The 17560-nt window shown below is 39.0% G+C and overlaps 1 protein-coding gene across 5 annotated transcripts in view; it reads right to left on the bottom strand.

Moving 5' to 3' along the window:
* LTBP1 (latent transforming growth factor beta binding protein 1) overlaps nucleotides 1-17560 on the bottom strand; it is a 197738-nt gene that overhangs the window by 20985 nt on the left and 159193 nt on the right. For all 5 annotated transcript variants that reach the window (XM_057415458.1, XM_057415455.1, XM_057415457.1 and 2 more), the window contains 4 exons: nucleotides 12081-12206; nucleotides 9620-9763; nucleotides 3265-3447; nucleotides 1705-1791 (listed from right to left, as the gene is read on the bottom strand). In XM_057415458.1, coding sequence (XP_057271441.1) covers nucleotides 1705-1791; nucleotides 3265-3447; nucleotides 9620-9763; nucleotides 12081-12206 — 540 coding nt within the window. The remainder of the gene's footprint in view (nucleotides 1-1704; nucleotides 1792-3264; nucleotides 3448-9619; nucleotides 9764-12080; nucleotides 12207-17560) is intronic.

Here is a 17560-nt window from a genome sequence, read left to right as displayed (position 1 = left end):
TGTAACAGAGGATCAGACTAGATGTCCTAGCACGCTGTAATGGTCATATTACTAAAAGTACTTATCCATTTATTGTTTGGCCATTGTGCCATTCCTAAGGTTATTACAAAATAAACTTACTGAAAACAGAAAAAGTCTTATTATGGCAAGGATTTGTGGAAGATAGTTCCAGATGAACTATTTCCTCACTTCAATATTTATGGCAGCCAGAGATGTTATCAACTCTGAGATAGCACAGCAAAAACAAAGCAGACTTTCTCTGAGGCACTGTACACACAGCATGTCCTAAATCTACATTGTAAAGATATACAGATATCTTAGATCGCAAAGACAAACAGCACACTTAAGGAATCCCTGAAGAAAAATCCTCTCAGAGAGTATTAAGTCCTTTAAGATGAGCTCTGTGACAGTGTTCTGACTTGGCTAGATGTAACTTGTAGGTCTATCCAACTCTGCTCCCATTAGTCTTGGGTCTGGATTCACCCCATGGCACTTTGTTCTTTACTGCAGGTTGGTGGACAAAGCAACACCTCCAGAGAGTAGAGGTCTTACATGAGTTACCCCATTTAAATGCCCACATTAATTTGAATGAATCTGGTTATTGGTGCTTTATAACCTTTAGTATCTTTTCCACGTCCCATGAACTTTACAGGTGCAAAGAAACACCTTGTGAGGATAACACAAAAAAAATTACTAAGAGAACTGAACTGAAACATGTTCTAGTCACGAACTCGAAAGGAAAACTGACCTTGTAGTGTCCTCAGTGAGGAAAGGTAGTTCAAAAAAGATACATAACAATTGCTAGGAAAGAAACCCAAAACCTTTCAAGTCCCACCAGTTTTTGCTATCTCTCAGGATTAGGTCTGACAGATTAAGTGATTTAGCTAGAAGCAACTCTGAGAAATGCTTATCTATCAACCAGCTGATACTATGGCTCTATTAACATCTTTTTATGTGATATGAACAGAGTACTTTCTACATTTACTCCTTGACTTGTAAAACAGCAATTCCAACAGGAACAGATACATTAACACCCGTGCTTTTCTAAAGATCCTGTAGCTGCTAAGTAATCCAAAGATAAAATGTTGACTTTATTTTAGCTAACACAAATACCATGTATTTATGCCAAGGAAAATGAATCTCACAAATTATTCATATTGATAGGTACTTCTCAAACTTGAAAAGGAATTTCACTAATCTCATTCTTCCTTCTTAGCTCCCTCCTGCTTACACCCACTAACTCCTATCACTCATATTTCTCTACAGCCTTTTTGTTCAACTATTTCATGAAGGTCTGTAATGAAAATATCATTGTTGAACTTCTCTTCAGTTTTTATATCCATTCTAACTTGTAGGTCTAATGTTTAACAGAAGTTCTTTCTCTCTTCCAACTCCTCACACATTTATTTACAAATTTAAGGTGGTTTTGCAATTCATATGTAAATGAATACTTGAGGTTTGCGGTGTCAGCAGCTACTCTCACAGTATATAGCACTTAGTACCAATTAAACCAGAATATTGCAAAGACTATAATTGGCATTCTTAACAATTTGTCAGAGGATGATTTTCAGTAATGCTTCATGCCATAAACTGCTTTTATCACCTAATACAATTTGAATTAGTATATTTACATTGCTGGCTGACATTTCTAGTCAACTACCAGAACTTCTGAAATAACTAAATGTAATACAAGTCAGTACTGACCTTTGTAATTCTGAGCGAGAAGCCCGTAAGATGATTCTCCAGTGGGAATGAAACCTTTTCCTTCAGGACACAAATCACTAAATTCAGCTAGGAGAGAAAGCAAGCAAAAAATTACGTTATTAAGAAAAAGTTGCATATGTATGTATTGCATATGTGTTTCAGGGTATTTTGAGAAATCTGAGGCAATGTTTTGCCTTATCCACATCTATCAGGAAGTCATGCACACCTTTAGCTAAGTAGGGGATGCTGACACTATGGCCTGGCTTTCTCTTGCTCCCCGTTGGTAGAGCTAGGTTTGAAAAACCTAGCTAGGATACCCACAGCATCACAGAGCTCCATGCAAACTAGTTTCTCTTGCTGCTTGGCAGGAGAATATACTCCTTCCTTGGTTTTATGGTGCACTGCAGTTATAACAATACCAGTAGCCAAATTATCTTAATTAAAGCTAGCATGAGCCTCTCTGAGCTATACTGCAAGCTGCAATCTAGACATACCCCAACTGAGATACAAGCCCCTGTCCACATTCTTCAGTCCTTATACAGGAAAAACACTAATTGACTGCAACAGGAGAACATGGTGTGGATTACAAAGGAAAATTATTTAAAGTGTCTGGGAGACTACAAAACCAAATAAGCCTATCCAAGCACAGAGGCTCTTTTCATAATACATTTTTTTTCAGTTTCACTGGTTCTAAAGTATAGTTAAAACAGGAATTAAACTTGATGATACATTTGTGTGAATAATAATCTTTAGTGTTTAATCTCAAAAATTTTACACATGTTCTCTCTTATGTGATTTTTTCCAGATGGATTTTGAATTTCAGCCATCACTCTTTATGTTTCAAGCACTGTTTTTAATATTTGTGACAAATGTCATATGGCTATGTTTTTCTAATTTAATATTTAGAGGTTAAACAATGGTCTGTAGACAACATGATTAACTGAATTATTCAGTAAGTAGCAAATGTAAAACTAATGTCATCTTATACATCAGTAATTCTTAGTGCTGTAAAAACAACATTACAAGGAATAGCTGCAGACTCAAAACCATTGTAAGGCTTACCTTTGTTTCCCGGCTTGTGGGAAAAAAATCTAACATGTTGCAGCATCTAGAAAAAGTTTCTGTGAGAATCCAACTTTGTTTAAAATCAGTTGAGATAATGCTGTTCAAAAACAGGCTGGTTTTATGCCTGGGGTAACTGTAGTGAAGGCAGTGGATCTACACCAGGTATGTGAATGCTCCATCCCTGGCAGTGTTTAGGCCAGGTTGGACAGAGCCTTGGGTGACATGGTCTAGGTTTGAGGCATCCTTGCCCATGGCAGGGGGTTGGAACTAGATGATATTAAGGTCTTTTCCGACCTTAACCATTCTATGATTCTATGAGTTATTCCTATTAACTTGCTAACTTTTCCACTGTGGAAATCTCCCATGGTTAAGTCATGACTAAATACTACAGAATGTGTGATTTAATGGGCAAGCCTTCTCTGAAGGCAAAGCACATTACTGTTAACGTAAACACAATGCTTCAAAAGACTGAAGGGATAGAGGGCCTCCTCTTACCAGTTCCAAAGACAGGGCATGGGAAGATTTCACAGTTATCACCCCAGCCAGCACCCAAGGTACAGCAGCATTCTTGTTTGGTTACATTGGATGTAAGCACATTGTCACAGAAATTAGCATCGTTCAGATTGTAATAGCATTCCTTCTTTCCATCTTCATGTTCATCAGGCTCTGCTGGGAGTTCTAAAGGTGAGAAAAAAACCATAAATCACATAAGATGACGTGAAATGAATCAATTTTACAGAATCAGAACAGCCCCTATGCCTCAATTTCACCACAGTGAAAAACAGCATTGTCAAGTAGGGAAGAGAACGGTTAAGTACGAATTTTGGTTGAACTTTTGTTCTTACAAAGAATGATGGAAGTTGATAACCTTCCTTTGACTTTTTCAGACCTGCTGTCCACCTTGGCCTCAAAGGGATTCTTCACATTTGCACCTTTTATTTTTATGCAGTGCATGAAGTACCTGCTTTCATGCTCAGCTACCTAACTAAAGTACCCAACTACCGATGTACTGCTTTTCACATATGAGTTTGGAAGCTCTTCAGAAAGGTGAGCAAACATTACAACTTCGCTTTACAGATAAAGGAGCTAAGACAAAAACTGAAAAGGTCCAATTTTCAAAAGAATGAACATTTCCAGCCCCTTTTAATTTCTCTGGGAAAAAAAAACATGTTCCACACTTGAATACAAGGCCCTTTATAGATTTTGCAAAAGTAAGCAACTGACTCCACAGTAAGCAGAGGAATATAATGCAGATGTCAAGTTAACTGACTCTGTGGCTTTACTTTAAAATAGGCATCCAGCCAAGAAGTCAGATTTTCTGCCTTCAGTAGTTGAGTGGGTCCTCTCACAGTATTTATAAGGACTGGAGGCAAAATAGTCTCTTCCATAGATTCAATAAACCCCCCCTTTAATAGTCAAAAACCTTTCTAAAGCAATGCAGTCCTAAAGTACACCAAGAAGTGAGTTTCAAAAGAAATACCTAGTTAAAGCTTCTATGTTTTGCAGAACTCTGTCTATCTAACCTTGTACTTCCACAAAAATTCTCGTCGAGCTCAGAAGAAGGAACTGTCACATAAAATTGTTATTCACACTTGATCAATATGAAAAACTTGTGAAAAAATATGGCCATCCATAAAGTAACCAAGTTCTAAAATCACAAATGTTCACATTTATTAATCATACCCAAAACTTTCTTCAGGAACTTCAGATAGATAAATCTTGAGGCTATTACTTTATTTCCTATTTATTCTGGGAAATTCATTATGCTTAGTGTAATTCATTACCCTTAATTCACAAAAACCTACTAGAACTTACTGCACGTTGGCTGATAGTCCATTGTTTGAGGTTTCATTCGTTGCTGCTCAGGCTTTCACATAATATACCAAGCGCAAGAAATTTCGCAAGTAACGCATGCATCCAGGCAGGAACTGAAACTTTATGCCCGAGTGACAGTGCATTTCAAAATGTTACAAGATTAGTAAGACCCAAAGAGTTGTGGTGTACAGACTACCTCTGCTCGCCTTGCAGTTCTTTCCATTAAAAAGTTTAAGGCTGGCCCACGTAATGTATCGGTATAGCTGGTAAAGCCTAGTTCACCACATCATCTTCCCACCTCCATCTCCTGGAGATCAAGCTCAGCCTCTTTATGCCAGTTACAGGATGGTTTTATTTCTAATCCCATCCACTTAAAAAATAATGGTTGTGAGGTGGGATCTTGAAGATAATGATTGTCCCACAAATGCTGCCCATCCCCATTGTCCCAAGCACATGGGGCAAGGCAACTTTACTGAGCATGCAAATAAGCATGCAAATATTAGATCTGTTTTGAGAAAAGCAGGTTTAAAAATGCCACTATGGATTGCTTCTTGTTGCACTTCAATAGTATGGATGTGAGTAATAGTTCTTCAGGCTTCTAATTCCAAACAGACAATTGGATTTTTTTCTGTTTTCTTCAGAAAAATGACTGTTTCTCTTTTGGGAGGTTGAGGGGCTGGCAAGATACCTCTATTCAAACTCCGTACAATCTTGTCCCCTACAAGGCAACCTTTCCTTTGGTGTTTAGCCAGTGTAACTAAGTTGTACATTAAAGGGAACACCCAGCTGAGTGCTTATATCGTATTTGTTTGTTTAGTCTGTGGTCTCCCCTCATCAGATAATTACAATTTTCCATAATGTGCTGAATTTCATAAAGTGGGGTGAGTTTGTGGTATCTACTGCTAGCCGGTAAGAGCTATGTTAAGACTATGGTGTCACAGAAACACAACTGAACTAAATCTGTTACTCCAAGGTGAGAGAGGAGACACCAGATTATACATTTTCCTTGGCCATTTGCCATCTGTTTAACTGAATCAAAGCCAAATCATCAACAGGAGAAAAAGTATGGCAGTTTTCATGCTGTTTACCAGAGCAAGAACACCAGAAGCTGCCCCAGGAGAAAGGGGAGACAATCTTATCATGTCATTGTTTATTCCCCTTTTACGTATGATGTGTTGGTTTCTCCTCCCATTATCTGTTCAGCAGCTTAAAAGTTTGTTGTTTACACAGCTGTGACTGAGGGTTAGTCAAGCAGGCGTCATGGATGTTTGGAAGGCAAATGAGACACAAATCTGCCTTTTTTTGTTTTTTTGAAAACCAGGACCAGTCTGTGTCTACAGGCTTATAATTTCTCTCTCATACGTTATTAAGCATTCAGTAAACAGGCTGGTTTTGAAAGTGGTTTCACTAGGTCTGTGGACAAAATATGATAGGAAAAGGATACTTATTTTTTTGGTATCGTCGTTGTTTCAGGTATTTTGTTGCTAGAAAATGTTAAATATCTCTCTACCTAAGGCATGCTGGTAAAGGAACATAATTTTCAGGTTGTTGATATGACTTTTCTATTAACTGTCTGTAAAAGAGTTGCTGCTAGATTGAACTCTGAAGTAATTAATAGAAATAGATTTATATACCTTAGAGTAACCTCGATCCAACAACATGCTTCAGCATGTGTTTGATAGAAAAAATCATACAGGATTCAGTGGATAATCAGGATATTAGCATATGCTTAGACTTCAGTATACACTTAAATATTTGCCTAAACAATGCCCTGTTAATATCTGTGATGTGAAAATAACCTGAAATATATAGAACTGATGGGATTTTACATACTGCAGCTGAGAACTGACTGCTCTTATTCACAGGTGGAATTAGTAAGGACGTTGAATCTAAGACTATGTTCACAGATAACTGAAGTTCAGATCATTATTTACTTTCAAAAGCCATGCACGTATTGCCTTTAACCCCCCTCACCCCTCCCAACAAATATGAAGCATTTCCTTTAAAGCGTTAACACTTAGAAAGACCTTAAAGTTTAGGAAATTCAAAATTTGTACTCGGGCACCAAATTTGTAGCCTTGAGGAAGCTTTTGGATCAGATTTATAAACTGTTACTTGGCAGCCTCTTTTTTTTTGTGCTGGTGGTTGGTTAGATGCAGGAGGGTTTGATGTTGCTTTAATACAAATCACTCGAGGAGAGACTGTCATGTTTGGACACCAAAACTGTCAGTTTTACATAAAAATCCTAGTACGTACTGTTAAATATCTTGCCATAAACAACTGGTCACATTTCATGTAACCAGGGGAGAACGACTTCTAAATTAGCTGTAGGTACCTAAGTGGGCCCTGGTACCTCGGTGAAGTACTTTCACTGGAATTCTGTTTATTGGCCGAGCTTAGATCATCTGTATTATAGTCCTCAAATACATACTATCCTTCTGGTTCTGGATTCAACGTGGTGCGATATATTAGTAATATATGAGTATATGTTAATAATTTAGACGCATACTAGAGCATGCATTTTTTCTTATGTGGAAAGAATGAAAACCATGTTAATAAGGATTATTACTCAAACTGCATTCAGCTTGGTACTTGCTAGAAATTCATTGTAAGTGGCTTTACATGTCTTGTTAGAAGAATAAAGGAGAAGACTTTAACCCAAAGCATGCATTTTTTTTTTCCCCTCTTAGGTACAAAGATGTGTAACAGCAAAGTCTCATCTAATACAAAAGAGTTCTTTCTGCTTTTCGATTTTACTTTCTCTCCCTTCTGAAGCGCTTGCTACATTTTGTGCTTAGCACGGCAGAGAGGAGGGGAATAAGATAATCAAACCTTATACTGTTTTCTGTTTGCTAGTGGAACATGACAAGATGGGCCAGAATTCCCGATATGCGCACTGAGAGGATTGTTTCAGGACACAGCTAACAACAGATGAATTTCCACCAAGTGAAATCTAAATAGAAAGAAGTCTCAAGATGGCAAGTAAGGGGAAGTGTGTACCCACAGCATTACACAAAGCTAACAGCCTTTAACCACATGCAAAAATGTTCCCAAATGATAGTAACTTTTCAACAATCTTCACTTATTTGCACTAGATACAAGGTGGATGAACGTTTCTTCATACACAAAAATAAAAAATGAGAAATAGGCAAAAGTGAGTAAACCACTGAATTATAGATATCTGCAACAGGATAATGCACATTAAATTCTTCCTTTCTGAAAACAGGCATGATGCAAGCTAATGTTGGCAGATGATGTCCACATGTGCCGTAGGCACTCTCAAAGCACCACTCCTGACTTGAGCATGTGTTTGTCAAAGCCAGAGGATGTGGCTACTCCAGGGAGGCTACTTTGCAGGGAGATAACATGCTATTCCTATATGATCACGCTGCAGCTGGTTTCAGGTGAGGCTGAAGTACGCATTGCTGGGCCAAACAACACAGCTGTTTCTTGCTCATCCTGCCGTGAGCACATGGGGCTTATGGCACTTATAAATGGGGAGGAAAAGACTGGTTTTGTTCCCTCTTCAGCTGCACAAGTGCAATTGGGTCCCAGCACAAAATAAGAATAAGCACAGTGAGCATATGTAGAATAATGAAGTGTGCGCTGTCAGCTCCTAAAACGTCCCATCCAGTGGTACATGGGGCAGTGTCACCACTTGACTAGTCAGTCTCTGAGGTCTTGAGAAACAGAAGCCAACTGACAACCGGAAAAAAAAACAACCCAGCAAGGCTGCAGGATATACAGGAAAGCAAAAATCCTAAACAGACCTAACAACAGTACTTTCCTCCTTTAACTTTGGAACTAAAATAAACAGTAATATCTCTATTCCTAATACTGCCACTTTTAGTGGAGTTCAAGAGTACATCTCACTGGGTCCCAATTTGCATGTTTTCTGGTCTCCTATGATTCTATATTCTTCCTCAACGATCTTACTAGACAAGAGGCAAAGATGAAACTCATGATTTGTTAGGGCCCAATGAAGGCTGGAGGGAAAGAAGAATGGCTTCGTTCCAAACTGGTAACAGTAAAGCTCTGTTCTACTGGTGAGGACAAAATGGAGTTAGTACTGATAGTAGAGTATTCCTCTGTTGACAGTACTGATGTAAGCTGTAGAACCTGCATCCTGGCACTAAAGCCAGTTATTTTAAAGCTTTCCGAAAGCTGGATCAGCCTCAGCCTGCAGTGTAAGAACAAAAGAAGAAGAATACCAAGATTTGCATTCTGGAGGGGAAAAAAAGCTGCACAAGTAAACCCCTTCATTTCTCGTACTCTGGTGCTCCTTAGTGTGGGCTTGTTCCTTTCTCCAAACTGGATCAGTGCAGAAATGTGGAGACAACTTTAGGAGTTTTAAACTCATTTTAATAAGCATATTTCCAGTAGTATTTGCAATACCCAAAATACCTGATAACAAAAGCTCACAAATGCAGCACAACGGACTATGAGGAAAAATAGGACATAGGAAAAAATTTTGAGTAAACTAGGCAAGGGCACTCAAAAAGGTCCTCAGAGGGAATGACGACAATTCAGTGTTTTGGTTTTTTGCTTTCCTACCTACCTTTTCTGAGGACTTACGTTAGTACTAGGTAAAGCTAACAGGTGACTGGTATATGCAAATTTTGGTTTTAATCATATGCCCCATTAAACATTGTCTGAGTGTACTAGTCGATGTTTGTAAAAATCTGAACTGAAAATAAGCTCACTCATCAGAGACTTGCTTCCATATCATGTTTCATTCTTACAGTACAGCAAACAAGAGACTGTTTATTCTCAACTGCTGTAACTATTCATTATTACTGCCAAGTCTGTTGATGCATCAGAATTAAAAGGTGTTTCTGCTGTATTTTCACTCCTAATGACTCACTGATAGCATATTCCATGCTAGAAAAGCTTCCTCTCACGCAGACTTTCAAGAAGACAACTTTTTTCTGTTATAGTTAAAGCAACACCAGCATTTAAATCAACTTTAACTTTCCATTGGTTACATATGCAGTGGAAATCAGGCCAAGCATGCAAAAATCTACTGGCATTTTACCTGGTGAGGTACGGAAGCGACACTGTCCGGTCATCGGATCATACTCCTGGTTTTCATCAGAGCACAGGCACAAGAAAGAACCATCCACATTTTCACAGAGGGCTTCGCCACATACTCCACTCAGCATTTCACATTCATTCACATCTGGGGGAAAAATCCAAACCATAAATCAATCCAGACCCATTACTGACAGTTATCTTTTATCTGCTGTATCTGTGCCAATACTGTCTGTCAGATTACAGATAAGATCTCTGGAGAAGGATTAAAAACTCACTAATACCTATGTGGATTCATAAACAAGTAGTCAGTCCTCTGAAAAAAAGGCCCCTGAAAGCCACAGTACAGTTTATAGGTGCTGATTAGGTGCTGCTTGTAGACCAGAACACTGGCTTTAATTTTTTCTTTTTTTTTTTTTTTTGGGGGGGTTCTTTCTAATTTTTAAATACTTGCTTTTCTTAATACGCTTTTCTTGGGATTTAAGATTCAGACTAATTTTCTTTGTTTTCTTAACTTACTTTATGATCAAAATTCCACTGAACTCAAGGAGCACAATGAGTAGGTTTTGTTGCAATCTGACTGCAGTATGAAAAGAGAATTTCCTTTTCTCCACAAAATCCTATTTTCCTCATGAACATTCACTGCACAATGAATTCCTCATCTCATCACCACCACCACCCCCCCCCCCGCCTCTGGTATGCACAATCTCACAGGCTGCTCTGGAACCCACCAGGTTTCCCAGGGAGCCCCTGCTGAATGCTGCAAATTTCCCCTCCCCCAAAACCCCACATATTTTTAACTTGGATTCTGTATGCCTGCTAACTAGTCAAACATGAAATGCTTTTTTGATTGATGAGAGAGTTGTCTGCTGTTTAAACAAGGGTTACCAGATACTGTCAGGTTCACTTAACTTTACTCCCTTTTCAGTTGCTGAAGTTTACGCTTGAAAATCTACTTTTCTACTAATGACAGACTCTAAAAATCATAATTTGTGTGCAACAATTCAAAAATGTCTATAATCGAGTGGGGTTGCTAAAGTGTAACTTGGGAGGCAATGCTTTATCCTTTGAATCTCTTATCCATCAAGAATGAAAGTCTTGTCATATGACTGAATGGCAATTTTGTGTATTTTTACTTAAATATACATTTTAACATGTGGTTTGCTCAGCACTTCTAAAATGTAGTTAGATTTTTGTTTATCTTATTTTTTTTCTCTTTGTTTCTTCCTTACTTATTAGCTTTTTGTTTATATTTTTTGTTTATCTTTCTTTATTCCTTACTTTTGTTTTAAGGAATTTGGGGAATGTTGCCTGGAAATAAAGAGATTTACCTTCTCCTAACATTATTTTGGTAGAAAACTGGCATCAAAAATTAAGAGTATTTTATATTATATCACATCTACAATAAAAAACCCACATTATTTTATGGTGCAGAATCAGTTCACTGGCGACTCAAAATTTAATTTAGTTTTACACGAGATTTTGATTCTTTTTTTTTTTTTCCTTTATTTGTTTTCACCCATGGAAAGTCACTGTATGCAAAGATAAACATTGCTATGTTGCAAACTAAGTGCCAAATGGCATAAAGAATTTTGTAATAAAACTATTTAATATATTAGAAAACACATACAAACACTTCTGTAAAACTTCAAACTCCCCTCTGCTCAGTATTCCATTTAGGTCTCTGTTCCTGGCAAATGTGTTTCATGCCGAGTCTGGGTTGAAGAAACTGCTTAATGAATACCTTTCCTTGATCCGGTACTAATTTTTTATTAGAAACTTGTGCTGCCTCAGATGGTTCTCAGGTCCAGCCACTGCCATTAACAACAGACCTGGAAACCCATTACTCAAGAGAAATGTGTAGTATTTACACCTTTACAGAAATGTCACATTTTTCACGGCGATAGGTGCCATTCTTGGAGCTCAAAGCCAATCTTAAAATGTGTACAAATACAATGTACCTAGGGAGGTGTGCCATCTGACTCCCACTGGCTGTACCGCATGCCAGACATGATTTCCTGCAGGGGGTAGTACAGAGTTCTGGTTATTCAGCTAAAGGACTAAACAGATGTTGCATTTAAATAGGCTAATGTATTAACTTCAGTATCGTATGGTTTATATTTGTGAATGGGCCTGAGGTGCAGCAATAGTGAGGTTTCTTGTGGTGGTTTGGGTTGGTTTTTTTTCAGAGATGAAATGTGTGGCTCAACTTATTTGGTGTTGGTTTCCATTTGAGCCTAATAACGAACTCTCATTGAATGGATACATAGTTAAGTTTCCCATACAAAGTTCACTGAGTAACGCAGAGCTCAACTGCTCAACCTTACTTTACTAGTAAAGTAGTACAACTTCAGTAAAAAACAATGTAAACCAAAAATGTTCTTGTGAAGAAATGCATTTTGCTCATAATGCCACTCTGCTCACTAGAACCTTGCAGGAAAGACTGCTTGCATCTAAGAACTCACCTGTACACCCTTGCCCATCCTGTAGATCCTGATACCCTTGGTAACAGAGGCAGCGGTAGGAGCCATCCATATTTTCACAGAACCCATGACTGCCACATGTTGTGCTGTTTGCACATTCATCAACGTCTGCAAGGAAGAATTATAACATCAGACAAGGTGTGTGACAGAGGCAGACACGCTTGAAGAGGGCAAAAACCCAGCAGAGCCATTTTTGCAAAGAGATGCAGTTGTACCTCTCTGTACACTGGGAAGGAAAACGCAAAGGATGAGACAAAAATTTAATGTGAGCATACATACAATTTAAGAGATTGTTTCAGTGTTAACTTTGTACAAAACTTCAGGCAATGGTTTTGGTCAACTGTCTCCCATCTGTTCCACCAAACCTGCCAATCATGCCACAATGTTACATACCAGAATAATGCATAGTTTAAATATGACCATCTCTCTGACTGCCTTACAGATTCTGCCAGTGTAGCATTATACAGTCAACAACATGTGTGAAACTGGACCCATTGTGCCTACCAGAAGAGCTCAAGAGCATGGTTGCATCCGCTATGCAGAAGATTTCATTGTGCACAGATCTCATTCTGGCTCTCAGCACAGAAGAGAAATTCATGGTGCATGTGTGGCGGTGATTCTCTGTGCACTGTGCCTTTTGGCTTTAATCTTGTAAATTTACACAGATGAATAATCTTACTCAGGTAGGCAGAGCAATTACAGTGCCCCCATGCTTTCTGTACTGGCCCTTTCATTTATAGTTCCCATATGTGGTTTGCTGGCCTTACAAGTAAGAGTCATCTGCTTGAGTAAGTCTGTTCTTTGACTCAACTGCACATCACCCTATAATGAAGCAGAGCTGCTTGTGGCAGAATCTGTAAGTTCTGCCTGTAAGGCAGATCCTGTAAGTTATAATACACCTGTAAGTGTATTATAAGTGCTAGGAATGTATTATTTTTATCTTCACTCCAAGTAAGACCTAAACCCAAGGCCACGACCATCTGTAGTCATTAAAGATGTTGCGGTATGTTTTTCAGGAAGAACATTAACTGAAACTGGGGACCTGCCAGGATAGCAGAATTAGTATCTTCTGCCTTCTAAATTCCTCTGCAGTTTGAAGCAGAGAAATTACTGTTACATTTCTTCCCTAGAAACTATTATGACTGTTAAGTAAGGCTGCTGTCTGCTTCGAATTGCCTTCTGTATTGTGCCTCAGGGATCATCTTCATTATAAACGGTGAATAAAGTGATTAGCTTTTGATTTATGATGCAGCCTGCCATTATTCTACCTCCAGTGAAGGCCTTTGGTACTCACTGAACTAAGAAGCTGGTGGGATCGAGTCCTGCACTGCCAGAGAGACAATTTCTTTGAACAGGGGAGCAGCGCTGCTGCTTAGTGTCTTTCTGAAAGGTGAGAGTAGGGCTCAAGCATAGTCCTGTCTGCTCCTCCAGCCTTTCACAGCTGTCTCAAAGGCCAAGAAAAGGCAGCAAAGATGCACCTCATTCTCCTGACAGTGCTCACCAAGCATGGGCATTTTAAATTGTATCTTATGCTCAGCTGAAAGGGAATTCTTGGTCTTTAAACCATGTGGTCAGCAGGTCCCCAAGCTAACCAAGTATTAGCAACATGGCATTACCATCCACGCAGGTTACCTGTTGTGCTGCCCTCTTGCTCCCCAAGTGCTCAAATTCATTCACATATGCTCTGCCTGCCTCAGGAAGAAGTTTTTATGGGTCTTGAAAACCAGCTTTTCTTATGAGCTGTGGCTGGGGTCTGAACAGTTTAGAATCCAATCCAGCTAGGCCAGAAGAGACTACGCACAACCTCTTGCTGCTGTGCACTATACCTGTGTAACATATTTTAGTATTTAATCTTGTGATCCTCAGAGTTTCACATATCTGGTCAAAAAATGTGAATACTCTCTCTTATTCCCTGTTAAGAAAAGCGAAGTAATTCAAAATGAGTGAACAGTGGTGGATTGACATAGAGGAATTTAAGACAACAGGGATTAATACAGTGTTTGTATTTTCAGTGTCCAGCTATAGTTTAACAACAAAAGTTCCTGAGCCATGAGACAGTTACTCTGTTAAAAGCCTAGAGAGAAGGAACTACAACTGGGGATTTTAGAATTACCTAAATTACAGTATTTCTCTTCCTTAGTAGCTAAATGTTGAAGGAAACATATAGGGGAATGGATCATGCAGCTGGTTCTCCAAAGGTAAATTAAGGTCATTGACTAAAAAGCTGCAGAAACAAAACTTGTGATTGCAGCAAGTGTCCTAATTTAGTATATAATATAGCCACAGAAGATAGTTTGGTTTTTCCAAAGTACACAGTCTGAACATGACTGGATTTTTCGGTGCATGGAAAATTACAGAGAAGGTCCAAGCCCCAAATATTTTCCCTTATCTAGACAGCTTGCTCAAAGGACTCCTATTTTATAGCCAGAAAGGGCATTTGTTTCTTTAATCATCCTGTAGAGCAAGAGGCTTGTAATCAGCAATTCTGTTGCTACAGGGAGAAAAACTAAATATGAAACTAATAAATCCTGTGTCTATATAGTGACTAAAGCAGTTCTCTGTAATTAGAACCTGGTTTAGAATCCATGACTCAGTGCTGCTTGCTTTAATCAAAACTCCTTTGATCTAACATCATCAGGTTCTAAAGAAAGGCAAAACGTGTGTGCTCAAGCGCACTCCTGTTCAGCTCAACACTGTGTTCCTGTTTTCTGCCAAACTGAACAAGATGAAGGCATGCCTAACCCCAGGTGTGATTTAAATCTCACTGAAATCTACTTACATGGCAAAGTGGCTGGAAGAGGAAGTGTTTTCTAGAACAGTTCTATAAAGTGCTTAGGGGACAGAGGTCTGATTCTGAGACTTCCAGGGCTGCCCATAACATCCATACATAAAAATCACATAATGATAAAATTATAAAAATATGCATTTGAATAAAGACTTCGGCCATCTAGAGGCAAAAATGCTGGATGGTCATTCCAACGTTACCATGATGCGGGTAAGAAAGAGATTCTTGTTTTTCCCTTTGTGGTCTTACTTCTCTAGCCAGCATCCAGGTAAGTAGTAGCGGATGCCCTAAAACATCTCCGTCACCAACTGTGAGAAGGCTGGTGAAGTCTGTGATTACCCACTGGGAAATAAGAAGGTAGCTCAGACGGGCCACTGGAGATGTATACTTGAATCTATGTTTGGCAGGATCCTGAGCTTTCTTACACATTTAACCAGAGATTTAGCGAAGCTGTGAAGTTGTCTACTGCATAAAATTTACTCCATGTGACAGATAATACTCTGCCCCAAGAGCAGTCCTAGATTTACCATACGGTTTTCTTAGTTGCCTTGTCTTCCCTATATACAGGCAAGTTATGGTTCTGACACGCAGTTACAGCAAACATTTATTATCTTAAAATGCCTGTGGTGGCAGAGGTAACAGTTATGCACTGTTCGCAGCTCTGCTCTTTGTGCCGCCAGTTTTCAGACTACTTACGTATGCAGACATCTTAAGCAATTGACAATGTAGCATCTTTGTGTACAGATTTGTACATTACTCTTTGATCACAGAATGATTTGTGAATGCCCCATGCAAGTATCCAAAAGGCTCAGACATGTTGACTTATTCAGTGGACTAGTATAGGATGGCAGGATACAAGACAGTAAGTGAGGGGAAAGGAAGAAGGAGAGGTTGGAGAGATCTGGTGGGATGTGCAAGTTATTTTGGCATACCTGTTGAGGTAGGCAGTGAAGCCTGGGTCTTGGAGCAGAGAGAGGGAAAAGTGAGAGAGCCACTGAGACACGTATGGGATTGGACATGGAGACAGAAGAGGCGCTTGGGGCAGGGTACTGACTTAAGCGCCAGAGAACTTGAGTTTTTGCCAACCCATTGACTAGCAGCCAACTGGGTAAAATGCTGCCTTTACAGGAACACCAGAGAGCTCAGCAGGGAGCAAAGGAGTGCTCCAAGAACCTCCTTTTCAGAGATTCTGGTGCAGCCAAATTGCTGAGCCTGGGGCCAGGTGGCAGTGGAATGTCACTGCCACAACAAAAGTTTGTCTACACCTTGGAAGAAGACAGTCTCCACAGCTGTTCAGTTTACTTCGGCCAATGGACACAAAAACTCCATGCCAGAACTGAACCACATGGGGTTCTTGAATGTTTTATGTTGCTGTTGTTTCTGACTTTTCAAAAAAAATGAGTCAAGCTCATACAAAACAAGTCTGGAGATACGGAAAATCTGCTCCCCAGGTACAAAGAGGCGTGTGAATCCAGCAAAATTTCCTCAGGTTCTTTCTCTGATGGTATAAACAGTTAATCTCACTCACTTAACTAGAAGTAAATTCACAGAGGCACCCAGTGTAAAGAACAGTAGCTCCTGTGGCTGGAAGCCACATCTTAGTACCTGGAATGTCATATGCTCCTTTTGTTTCTGTTCCTTTTGTTTCATCTTGCCTTTCACGTGAAGCAGACACCACTACAAACACTAACAATGATGCCACCAGTGCTCCCTCAAAGTGAGTTTTTTCAACTCTAGAATTGTTTTTATTAAAATGACAGAATGGAGAAACTAACTGTGGCAGTTTCAGAACTGCTTCTGCTGTTTCAGAAGACTAGAAGTACCCTTGCTTCGCCAAGTTATTAAAATACTTTTCCAAGTGCTGAATATAAAGTCTGATCTGTATTCCATACACACCGCTGATTACTTGTGAAGCATGCTCAACTGGTTTTGTACGTGTTGTTTGATTCTTCATTAAAATGTTCCAAAACTATTCACAATTCTGGAAATAAGATCTTCTGATTTCATCTTTTTCTATTTCGTAAAAGCTTGGGCTTTTTGTCCTAATGGAGATATAGAGATTAACTTCGTACTAACCCTTTCCTTAGAACTGGGCTACTTTATCCAGACAGGGGGGCTCATTTTTTCTGGTACATCCCTCCCAGACTTAGATGCCACTGACTTTTTTTTTAAAGTTGTGTTTCTATTCAGTTCTGCCTTCTTTAATTTCTGAGAGTTTGATTTCACAAGGTTAGTAAGTGTTCTTATAACTTTGGTTTGGAATAAAGTGTTTGGTTTCTACTAAAGCAGGCTGCATTCTTCTCTGACCACTTTTTTTTAGCTATGCTCAGCAGTGAAGCAAAGCACCTGCTACTACTTTTCTTGTGGAGAAACTGAAGATATTTGACCATATCCTTCCTTAACATTGGGTGAAATATGAACATTGGTACATGCTGCCAAAAGAGTCCTTTAAAATGCTTTGGAATTATCTTCATTACTTGAAATCACAAAATACTGTCTTGTCCATCAATCACTGGAGTTATTCAGATTCACTCTCTTCAGCCTACTTGACCAGGCTTTTGTCTTGGCAGTAAGAGTGTCTCTTTTGACTTATGCCATGATTACAAAATAAAGTAAATGTTTAGAGAAGGAAAAGCACTAAAAATACTGCGGAATTCTTTCTGGTTATCAATAATAA

The sequence above is a fragment of the Pezoporus wallicus genome, unplaced genomic scaffold (assembly GCF_028554395.1).
Source record: "Pezoporus wallicus isolate ANWC-B61680 ecotype Strahan unplaced genomic scaffold, APGP_CSIRO_Pwel_v1 contig_5352, whole genome shotgun sequence".
Classification (NCBI taxonomy): Eukaryota; Metazoa; Chordata; class Aves; order Psittaciformes; family Psittacidae; genus Pezoporus; species Pezoporus wallicus.
The sequence above is the reverse complement of the archived record's forward strand: the minus strand, read 5'-3'. Positions and strand labels throughout refer to the sequence as shown.